Genomic DNA, 12,023 nt, shown 5'->3' on the forward strand with positions numbered 1-12,023 from the left:
AGGAAAGGTCAAAAATCTGGAATTCTGCACTGGCTTTGTCTCTGGGGAAACCCATGGCAGCTTTGGTTGGAGTTAAGGCACATTAAAAATAAAAAATTTGAAACCTAGTGGGGGCAAATAGTTAATTCTTGAGGTGTTTAAAGGTGCTGATAACAAAAACTGAGAAACTCCCTGAGCATAAAAAAACATTGTGGAGAAGGCAAAATGTGAGTTTTAATGTGGCATTAAATTAAATAGTGGTTTTTAATCAAGGCTGAGTTTTTTTCTGGCTGGCAGAAGATTACAGAGAGGAAAATCTGATAACAAGAGAATGGCAGAACCACAGAAAAGATCACAAATGTTGTTTAGAACCTGTGGGTTGTACTGGAAATGACATTTTCACTTGCTCAGGACTGCAGTGTTTAAAATAATGACTCAGTACAATGTTCTCAATGTTCCTTGAAATCAACCTGATTTAAATCTTTTGTTCAGCTTCAGGGTTTAATTAAAGTCTCTAAAAACACAAAAGGATTTCTTTCCATTTCCCAGTGCTTTGACTCATTCTTCTTGGAAAGAGAATTAGAAATAGTTTCTTCTTGAGCTCTGCAGAATTTCTCTGTTTGGTCAGATGTTTGTCCATCCATTCCTGAGAGTTCTTTTATAAAATTCTTCATTTTTTCATGTGGATTTTGGGTCTCTCAGGTCTCACTTCTTCTTCCTCAGACTCAGCATCATCATTCTAGAAGTGAAGTGTGGCTTGTACAGGAAAACTGGCCAGAACCTTCTCTCCAATGTTAGCAAGAAACTTCTGGGATTTAGATTTGGGCAAATAAAGCCTGAGAAGATGAAAACCCATTTTAAGAGCAATTAAACCATGTAACACTTGTCCATCCAATCTGGCTTGAAGATTAAAACCAATTTTTTTATTAATTAATTCTAGAATTAAGATTAGGATACCAGGGTTGGATTGGGGATGGTGGCCTGAGGTACAGAGGTTGATTTTAGTGGATTTTGTGTCTCCAGGTGGAGGAGGAGGTGTAGACTGATTGATTTTTTTTATTTTATTTTATTTTTTGTATTAAAATCATAAATGGCCCCTCTTGGTTTCACTTTGGCCAATTTCCAATGAAATCTGACAGCAATTAAGGTCACACAGAATTTCAGGTGCCACAGCTTTTAAAACAAATGCTTGGAAAGAACAGGGATATTCCATCTCTAAAGGAAAATCCCAATTAGGAATTTCCCAATGAAAGAACCCAAACATTGGTGCAAACCCTTATTAGTCCTCCAACCCCAAAAATCTTTACCTGGAGTTCAACTTTTAATCAAGAGCAAATTAAAACAACAAATCTGTACCAATCACACTCTAGTAGCAGCTGTTTCCTTAATTTAATAAATATATTAATAAATAATTTAAAATATTAATTATTTGGGCTTAGTGAGCAATAAATATAAATATAAATTAGGTGATGCAAAAAATGAGTTTTTAAAATTACTTTTTCCTTATTTTCATCTTTTTCAGGCTCTGTTCAGCCTGGGCATCTTTGCTGAGGGATAAAAATCTGTGCAGTTTGGTGAGTAATTAAATTGTTACTAAAATAAGATTTTCCAGGGACAAACTGATCTTTCTTCTGAGAAGGAAGGAGTTTCATCTTTTTATTTTTTTGGTCATTTTTCCTCTCTCAGGTGACAGGACTGAACTCACCTCACTGGATGCTGGAACCCCAGGGCTCCTTTAGATCTCCAGTTGATCACTTGACCACCCAATTCTGGCTGGAAAGAGACACATTTATTAATTAGAATGGACTCAAAATGAAGATTTCACTGATTTTCTTTAGGCAACTGGGGAATTCCACAGTAATGTTGCTTTGTTTGCTTTTTCCTCTAAGAGGAATTCTTGACATCATCACTGTGGGGCTGTTCTCTCATAAAAAAATGAAACCTCAGGTTTAATCAACCTCTTTGTTAATTGTGCCTCAAACTCTGTTTTTGTTTTTTCAGCCTTCCCTCCCAAGCAATTAAATTAAAATCACAGTGCATGTCAAGGTCAGTAAGAATTACTTCAAAATTCAGTTTTCTGATGATTTCCTCAGTGGTTTACTTACAGCAACATCCCTCCCAAAAGAACCCAATAAATAAAATAATGCACTTGCAAACATGTTTTTAAAAGTCATTTTTGTTTAAACTCCTCCTATACACAAAATATCACATCCAGACTATACCTGGTGATTTCAAACTGAGGTTATTCTTTTTTTTATATATATAATTAAGTAAATATAGAATGCTGTTAAAATGAGGGTTGTGTGGAGCAAGCAGTTATTTCTGCAGCTCTTGATATTATATAAGTAATAGAAATTATTATTACATTATTATTACTAAATTAAACATATTAATACTATCTTAAGAAGAACTGATAATAATTCTGTATCTCAACCATCACCATGCACAGAACACTAATTTAAACCATGTTTTCCAACACTAAAGAAATTTTTGAATGAACAAACCAGGAACTGACCCAAGCCTGGCTTCCCATGTTCAATTCCTGTTTTCCACAAGGATTCTTTTCCCCAGAGTTTGCTCTCACCATTTTTTAGTTCTCTGTGGCCTCCCCATCCCTTGCTGGGAGCATCCAGGGCCTCCACAAGGCAGAGCTGCTGGGAAATCAGGATAAAATGGAATTATGGAATATCCTGGGTTGGGAGGGACCACCAGGATTGTGGAATCCAACTCCTGGCCCCCAAAATCCCACCTGTGCATCCCTGAGAGCATTTTCCTTTAGTACATGGGATTTTTATGGCAGTATTTGCTTTCTCCCCACACCCCAGCCACCCTCTGCCCCTTTTTCACCTTTTTCCTTTCCCTTTAGGATCTCACAGCTCCAAGTGAACTCAAGATGGTTCAAATAACCCTGAAATCCTTTTATTTATGCAGAAACCCCCCAAACCACCTCCCCCTGCCTCTCTGTCAGATTCCCTGTGCTCACAGAGTTATTTTTTGAGGCAGCAATTCCAGCATTAATCCAAGGAGAGCAATCTGATCACAATCTGATCCCATTAACCCAGGGAAGCAGATGGAGTGCTGGGTCTGCCTTCCTTTGGTGGGGTCACCACAATTCTGGATGTTCTTTCCACCAGGATTTTCCATCTCTGCTGCTGTGCAACAGATGCAGCTGGAGAAATGGAGAAGTGCTTTCAAATCAGCATCAAAATATTAATAATAAGGTTATCACAACCTTCATTTTAGTCCTGAAATACTGACTTTAAAGGAGGGAGTTTTAGCAAAATAAATAATATAACAATATAGCAAATTCCATGGGATAGAACAATATTCATCCAATTTCTCTTTCTGATGCTGTTTTACTGAATGTGAATTTACAGAATTCTCAGGATTCTTGCAGAAATCAGGATTTGTTCTTTGTTAAATACACTCTGTAAATGCACTTTGCACATGTCTTGGGAGAAGTCATCCACATCCTGTCCTAAAAAAAAAAATAAATAAAAGTCTAATGTGAACTTTCTGCCCAGAGAAGGAACAATAATTTTATTTACTGAGCACAGGTTATTTAGTGTGAATTGGGCACTTTCAGTCTAAATCTACTCCCTCCTGTGTTTAAATGCCTTGTGATATCTGTGAAGCTGTAAATAAATAAATAGTGTCCTAATACAAATAAAAAAATACATGCACAGTATCAATCCCTTTCAACATTTCTGTACCAAAATCAGTACAATTAATGAAACAAAGAACATGGTGGCCAATATTGAAAATCCAAAATATCTGTTAAATAATAGCACAGGACCTGAGGAAAAATGGCAAACTTCTGTAATTAAATATCTTGCTAAATTACAGTCTGACCTCCACATATTTAATTTCAGCAGGTCAGTTTTATTTAGTCCTGATTTAACTTGAGAGTTGAAAGGGAGGTTTGTATTGAAAAATTGATACCTGTGATCTTGCAATCAGATCTGGATGTGAGGAAAATTGATTTATTCCTCTGCCAACATGGATATTAGTGCAGGACTGGAGTATGAACTGCTGAAATCTAACACTCCAGAAGATGCAAAGTTATTCTCAATTAAATCTCTTGATAAAGCCCTGCAAGACCAAATTTATCACAAATTGAAAAGACAACTTCGGTGATGAAGCTGCAATGTAATTAAATATAGTTACATTTAGAAAAAAAATGTGAATATTACATTAGAGTATTCATCCATCAAACCACACAACTTTAATTGGCATTTTTGTGGAAATCATTACTAAAGTCAGGTTCCTTTTTGAGTACACTTAATTTTAATGTAAGGTGCTTAATTTTGATATTTGGTGAAGAACACAGACTCAGAAAGTTTCCCAAGGAGTCAGAGGAATTGTTCAGGTCTCTGCCATTACCTGGGAATAACTTTGACAGATTCAACTTCTACAGAAAGGTGAGCCTTGTGCTAATCATATTGTGTTAATTAAAAGCAGTTTTTATCTTTGTGAGAAATGGGGTTCTTGCAGTTTTTTCATGAAGGCAATTGTGCATTTGCAAGAATAAAGGTGCTCAACATAAATTGGTGCATTTGGGGAACCTGGACACCTCTACAGCATTTGTGGTTTTGAATAATATCTGATATGAAACAAAGAAAACCACAAACACTGATAACAGACAAAGCTGCCAGAGAAATCCTTGGAAAAGCTTTCAGGAAGCTTTTCAGGAACCAGCTGGTCACAAAGCACAGCAAGGCCAGGCTCAAAATATTCCTTCAATTCCTCAGCTCCTCCAAGGTTACACAGCAGAGCTGGGAGGTTTGAGGGCTGATATTATCCCTGTTTTTCCCAAGGCTTCCCTCCAGCCTCCTGTAAAGAGGAGCTGACTGACATGGCTATTTTATTTCAGAAATCCTATTTTAGTAAATTCCCTGGTGCGTGCAAGGCCTTGGTTTAATAAAAAAAAAATAATAATAACAACACAATGCTTTCCCAATCGAAAATTCTGATTTTTTTAGTTAAAGTTTGTCAAGATTAAGTCCCAGTTTCACCATAACAGAAAGTAGAAAACCTCCAGCAGCTTCAGAGCTCTAAATTCATTTTGTGCCAAAACAGGCAGGAGCTTGTCTGGAATCAGGAACTGGTTTTGCCAGTTCTGCTTTAGACTGCCTTGCATGGGGAGGCTTTGATTCCATTTTCTCATTTACTCACAAACTCTTCAAGGGTAGGGGAACTCAAAAATCAAAGATTGCTGGTTGTGGAGCTGAGCAGCCCAGGATTTGCAGCCAGGCACGTCCTGTGAGTGGAAAGTTGCACACAGAGCTGAGCTCTGCAGCCTCGGGGGTCAGCAGGGCCCTGCTGTGGAACCAACCCGGGAAAGCGAATTCCAGAGCTGGCTGCTGGCTCTGGAGAGTGTTCTCTTTCTTTTGATGTGCCCAGACAAGTATTTGGACTTCCTGCAGGAGATAAGGTCACACCAAGGAGCAGTGGGAGCTGCCAGGTGAGCAGCACTGGGGATTTGTTCCTCTCTGTGCAGGGCATGTGATAATTGATAAAATATTTGTGTTAATCATAAAAGTAATGGGCTTTGTATAAACCAGAATGCTTAAATCTGAAATGAAGCATGACACTAAAGAAAGGAAAATATATGATTAAATCATTCTGTTTTAAATGCCCCTGTTATGAATATTATGTTTTCTAAAGAAGTTGTATCTACTGACAGCTTGCAGAACAACACAGCCCAACAGATTCTGCAAAATCAGCTTTCCTGCCTCTGTGTGATCAATTGCAGCCTGTCCCTGAGACCAGACTTCCCAATTTCTGCCATTCCTTATCTACCAAGAGCAGAGGTTATCTGTGGGATTGACAAATTGTCCAGAGACTCACATCCCACAGACCACCACTGTACCTGGCAGAATTATGGCAACAAAAAATAACAATTACTGATGACTACAAGGAAACCACTTTATAAAAGGGAGCTGCAAACCAAAGTGGGGTGGAGCATGGAGTGGGCAGTGACCCCCATGTATCCCCATTGTTCTGTCTGTATAAAATACAGCAATCTGAATATTGAGACTTTTGTTTCTCATTTATAAAAGGCAGGATGTGGCAGGAGCACAAAATTGGTGTTTCTGAAGCTTGAGATGAAGAATTGCTTAAAATATTTGGCCTTGCAACTGAAACTGGAATTTGTCTGTGAGTGTCTGTTTGCCATAAGTTGTGGAAATATTATGTCCCATCTCTGGAGGTGTTCAAGGCCAGGCTGGACAATCACAGAATGCTCAGGGCTGGAAGAGCCCTCCAGGATCATCCCCAAGCCTGTCCCCAAGGGCCACATCCAGCCTGTCCTGAGCACTCCCCCAGACAGTGACTGCAAACCTCCCTGGGCAGCTCATCCCAATCCTGACCACTCTGCCAGGGCAAAAAACTTTTCCTGAGCCTCCCCTGGCACAACTTAAAACCATTTCCTCTCCTCCCTTCACTTGAAATGTGAGGGCAGAGCCAGTTTGTTCCTTGTTTATCTACAGAGCCAGCATGCTAGAGCTCCACTTAGGCATAAAATTGTTATTTTGGAATACTCATTGCATTAAATCCAAGTGCAAAACAAGACCTTGAGTTTAGAATAATAAACAAAGGTTGTGTGTGGCTTCCTGCCCTGCTCAGGAAACAACTGTCACTTATCTGTGTAGGTGTTGGCCTCTTTCATGTTTTTTTTATCTTCTCTTTTCACTCACACACCAAGTATCTGCAAGAATCAGACTAATCCACACCTTCCTTTCCCAGAGCTGTGCTGTGATTACTTTCCCTATAAAATAAATAAAGGATGTGATAACTTTTGTGCATAGATATATTGCAGGAGCAAAGGATAACTTGCTGTCTGTTGTGTATTCTGAGGGAGCAATTTGTGTTTGCAGCATGTGCAAATCCTGCACTTTTATTCCCTGCCAGGCTGTTCTTCACTCTGATGTCAGTGTTCAGCCCTTTCTCACTTGGTGAATCTCAATGAACCAGCTGTAATTAAATGCATCGATTTGTGGCTTTGGTGGCTACAGGAATAGGAACTGGAGAGAGGTGTCTTCTCCTGGATCTGTGTGGGATACAAAAGGGAACATTGTGCCTTTAGGGCACCATCCATGCAGAAATAAGGTCAGGTAGCAGTGGAAGATGAGATCCTTTTCTGTTGTCCATCAGGACATTCTGAGCTTTAGAGAAGAAGATTTATCCTGGGCTCCATCACAGCTGGTGGGAGCAGCAGGTGAGGGGGGAATTCTGTCTTTGAGCCCCTTCAGGTGTGACCCCACCTGGATCCTGCCCCAGCTCTGGAATTCCCAGCCCAGGGAGGAGCTGGAGCTGCTGCAGAGCCCAGAGGAGCAGCAGGATGAGCAGAGGGATGGAGCAGCTCTGCTGGGAGGAAAGGCTGGCACAGCTGGGATTGTTCACCTGCACAGGAGAAGCTTTGGGCTGAGCTCAGGGTGGCCTTGCAGGGCCTGAAGGAGCTGCAGGAAACATGGAGAGAGACAATTGCCAAGGGCTGGAGGGACAGGACACAGGGAATGGAGGGACAGACACAGGGAATGGAGGGACAGACACAGGGAATGGAGGGACAGGACACAGGGAATGGAGGGACAGACACAGGGAATGGAGGGACAGGACACAGGGAATGGCTTCAGAGTAGGGTTTGATGGGATATTGGGAATTAGGAATTGTTCCCTGGAATTCCATCCCAGAGCAGCTGTGGCTGCCCCTGGATCCCTGGCAGTGCCCAAGGCCAGGTTGGACATTGGGGCTTGGAACAACCTGGAGTAGTAGAAGGTGTCCCTGCCATGGCAGGGGGTGGAGCTGGATGAGCTTTAAGTTTCTTTTAACCAAAACCATTCTGCGATTCCCAGAGCAGCCGAGTCGTGGCGCCGGGGACGAGAAGACCTCGACTGCTTCTCCTCCTCCTCCAGAGCACGACTACAACCAACCCGCTTCATAGAGACAACGCCCCGAGTCACTTGTAACGATTTTGAGCGCTCTTTATTCCCTTTTACACCGCCTTCCACCGCAGAACCGCGCGCTCCCCTCAGCGCCCGCGCGAGGCCGCCGCCTTCCCCTCACGCTGAGCGGAGGAGGGGAGAGAAGCGACGGCCGCGAAGGGGGCGGGGCGCCGCGCGCGCCAGGCGCCGCCAGCCAATCAGCGCCGGGAGCGCCGCCCGCCCCCGCTGACGCACCGCGCTGCCATTGGTCGGAGCGGGCGGAGGGGGCGGGGCCCGCGCGCCCGCCATGCTGATCACGCTGTGCTACCTGTACCTGTGGGCGCGCTGGGGGCCGCGCTCGGCCGCGCTCGTCCGCAGCACCGTGCGGCGGCTGCACCGCTCCCGCTGCTCCTTCACCTTCTGCGCCCGCCAGCCGCAGCCCGAGGAGCGCGTGTGCCTCCGCGTCGGCGGCAAGGTGTTCTGCACCGGCGAGGCGCAGGTAGAGCCGCGGGGATGCGCGCGGGCGCGGCCGTTGCCGCGGTAACGGGGATGCGCATCCCGCGTCCCGGGATGAGCTCGTGGTTTGATTTCGGGGCTTGGTGGCCAGCAGGGGTTTGGGATTGGGAAAAATGACGGGAATTCCCACGCGCTGTCACAGCCGGGGGAGAGGAGGAGGGGACCGCCAGGTGGTGGCTTTGGTAGGGAATGTTAGTTCAGGTGTGGTTCCCTCTCCTCGCTGCTTGCTGGAGCTTGTTGGGGTAGGAAATGGGCTGAGGGATGCTCTGTGTGCCACAAATACATATACATACATATATATGTGTATATATATATATATATATATATATATATATATATATATATAAAAGTATATATGTATGTATGTATGTATGTGTATGTTTATTAAATGCAGGTTTGCAAGGACAGCAGTGGTTATAGGAAATCTTGCCTGGGAGAGCTTGGTAGAATTTCACAGAATCACAGAATGGTTTGGAATGGAAGAGAACTTACAGATCATCCTGTTCCAAACCCCTGTCCAGCCTGGCCTTGGACACTCCAGCAGCTGTGCCAGCACCTCCCAACCTCCCAGGGAAGAATCTGTTCCCAATATCCCATCCAAACCTGCTTACTTTCACTTTCAGGACATTCCCCCTTGTCCTGTCCCTCCACGTCCCTGGGAAAAGCCTCTTTCCATTTTAGCAACATACTTTGAGCACGTACAAGGCTTTAGTCTAAAAATATGTGCAGTGTGTGTGTTCAGGATTCCTGTTGGGTTTAAAATGTAGCTGGATCTGCCCTGGAATGTGAACTGAGCCTTTGGTTGCTGAGAGCTGGGTGCTTCTCCCCGTACAAAATGTTGTTTTAAGTGAGGAAAATGAGGTGAAAAATGAAAATCTCATTTTTTTTTTTACAAATGAGCAGGGGTGGGGGAGGATGTGGCAGCCCATGACAGTGGAAAAATCCTGTGCTTGAACCAGTTGCAGTTGGCACTGCTGGAAGCAAAACTGAAAGTGAGCTTGCTTGACTTTCAGGATTAGAAGTGGAACTCTCCTGGCACTGCCCCCAGCTAGTCTGAATTATTTAAGTGAATGTTGGATTTCTCTAAGTTTGTCACTAAATGCCAGAATTGGTCTGGGCAAGGCTGTTCTTGTGTTCTGCTTTTTGCTGATGTTGATGTGTGTGTGGCTGGAGTTGCATCAGTTCTTCCAGGCATTGCTGGGAAGGGATTTTTATGGAGCTTGTCAGTGCCTGAGTGCTCTTCAGGAGGCAAAGAAGCTTTTCATAAGTTCAGTGGGTAAAGAGAACATTTGCAGTGAGGGAAAAAAAGATTAGAAATGCTGATGGAGTTGCTTCTATTTAAAACTAGGTTTTTTTGCCGTTTAATGTACAGATTATTTCACACTCCAGGGTGAAGTGGCAACCTCAGAATCTTTCTCAGCCAAGTTAAATACTTAATTCACATTCTGGTAAAGCTCTCAAAAACAAAACAAAGCTGTGTTTAGGGGAGTTCTGACTCAGTTGCCCTGGATTATTGTTCTGTGAAGAGGATTTCAGCTGATTTCTGCTCTTTGCTCCACTCCTGCACATTTCTGAAACAGCTTCTCCTCAGTCCTTGCACAGCCAGCACATTTTTTTCTGTCTGCAGTGCTATTCATGCAGACTGATTTTATAATCTCCTTGGTTTATTGGTGTTTTTGGGAGCTGGAAGCCCTCTGGGGAGCTGCAGCTTGCCATGAAGTTTGGCAGGGGCTCAGGGCTGTTATTTAATATGTTTTTGTCTCTTTAAAATACGTGGTGGCAGCTTTTGACTCTGAGAATCCCTGGGGCAGGTCCTGCTGTGCTGCACCTCGAGCTCTGGCCCTGCATCACTGGGGAGCTCTTTGCATCATCTGTGAAGAGATAAAAGGTTAATTAAGATCTTTTTTTTTGGCTTCTGGGCAGCCAGCAAAGCTCCTTTGCTCTCTCAGTAGCTTGGACTGTAATCAGTAGCTTGCTTAAGACACCAGCAAGTCATAAATCACAACCTGTAAAGGCTTTTTTTGGTTTGATCTTTGGCCAGATTGGATGTTTAAGGTATTTTAAAGCTTCCTGAGCTCAGTTCACTTTCCTTTGGGAGAAATCAGTATTTGCTTGTGCAGCTTCTGTGCTCACCAAGGGTGGTTGGATCAGTGAACTGCCCCCAGAGCCTCAATATTCTGTGGTTTCATGTGAGGTGTGCAGCAAGGAACAGATTTAATGTTAGAATTTAGTGCCAGAGGGGAATTCTTTCCTGCTTCTACATGGAATTACTGGAGGTGTGTGCTCATAGTATGGGAGAAACAAAACAGTTATTTCCAATGTTTGCCATTTTTAAATGCATCAGACAAATTAAGTTCAACTCTAAATCTACAGAAAAACTAAAAATTGATGTAATATTTCACTGTGAGGTGTCTCAAATGTGTTTGTTGCTCTGCTGATTCCAGGTTTTGAGCTTTATTTGCTCCTTGGAGAGGGCAAGAGAGGGAATCTTTTGTGACTGAATGCAGAAAACTTTTGTCCAATGGTGTTCTGAGTGGTGGATAAAGCAACATATGGAAAAATGATTCTGAATTAATTACTTCTTTATATTTGATGAGTTTCATTAGGAATTCTGATGCAGATGCATGAGTGTGGTTGGGAGAGGAGGTTCAAATGTCCCACAAGTCTCAGTGCCAGTGCTCAGGGGTTTTGTGTTCCTCTCTCTCTTCCTGTAAAGCTCAAAGCTGGATTTTGAGTTGGCTTCAAAACGTGGCTTGTCACTTTCAGTTTTACTTTTACTGTTCCTCTGTAATGGCTCAGAACTTTATCCCTTTTTTTGTCTCCTGGGGAATGTGAAATAATCATCACCCTTCCTGCAAGGCTGGGGGGTCAGATTTGAATTTAAGCTGGGCATAATTTAAAAAGGAATTCTTAAATCAGCTGCTTCCTGTACAGACTGGTTTTCCTTTCCCATTTCTTCCAGTTCCTTGATGACTTACACAGGTGGAGTGTTCTTCTGGTTTCCCCCTTTATCCACCCTGAGAAGTTGCTGGCAGCAGAGCACATTGCTTTTGTGACAGAGAGCATTTCTGCTCAGGCAGACAACGTGCAGAGAGGACCTGACTCCTCAAAGGAGGTGAGAAATTCTCTTTGTTTCTTGCATTGAAGGGGGTACAGATGGGTTCTGATGTTGTTGGAATAATAAGGGAATTGTTTTATGTAAATCACTGTTAATAATTAAACTCTATTTTGTGTTTCAAACAGGCCCTCATTTTGTTGAGATTTTCAGGAGCATTTTGCTCTGGCTGTGGGTGGGAATTACCTCCCTGCTCTGGAGCTGGACTGGGAGAAGTTGGGATTGTTCAGCCTGGAGAAGAAAAGGCTCCAGGGAAGAACTCAGAGCTCCTTCCAGTGCCTAAAGGGGCTGCAGGACAGCAGCTCTGGGCAGGGAATGGAGGGACAGACACAGGGAATGGAGGGACAGACACAGGGAATGGAGGGACAGACACAGGGAGTGGAGGGACAGGACACAGGGAATGGAGGGACAGGACACAGGGAATGGCTCCCACTGCCAGAGGGCAGGGCTGGGTGGGATATTGGGAATTAGGAATTGTTCCCTGGGAGGGT

At 43.4% G+C, this 12,023-nt stretch overlaps 2 protein-coding genes across 3 annotated transcripts in view; one reads left to right on the forward strand and one right to left on the reverse strand.

The window, feature by feature from the left end:
* Positions 1-295: 295 nt before the first annotated feature.
* Positions 296-8,210, reverse strand: RIPPLY3 (ripply transcriptional repressor 3). Its single transcript, XM_056492051.1, is given in 4 exon segments — positions 296-815; positions 1,685-1,752; positions 2,564-2,633; positions 8,044-8,210. Coding segments are annotated over 4 exon segments (471 nt in total). The 3' UTR covers positions 296-649.
* HLCS (holocarboxylase synthetase) overlaps positions 8,179-12,023 on the forward strand; it is a 124,683-nt gene continuing 120,838 nt past the window's right edge. The window contains exons 1-2 of one of the 2 annotated variants that reach the window (XM_056510386.1): positions 8,179-8,400; positions 11,380-11,532. In XM_056510386.1, the coding sequence (XP_056366361.1) occupies positions 8,209-8,400; positions 11,380-11,532 (345 nt within the window). In that variant the 5' untranslated portion in view covers positions 8,179-8,208. The remainder of the gene's footprint in view (positions 8,401-11,379; positions 11,533-12,023) is intronic. The other variant, XM_056510448.1, reaches the window with a different exon arrangement.

Source organism: Oenanthe melanoleuca, chromosome 1 (genome assembly GCF_029582105.1).
Source record: "Oenanthe melanoleuca isolate GR-GAL-2019-014 chromosome 1, OMel1.0, whole genome shotgun sequence".
NCBI lineage: Eukaryota > Metazoa > Chordata > Aves > Passeriformes > Muscicapidae > Oenanthe > Oenanthe melanoleuca.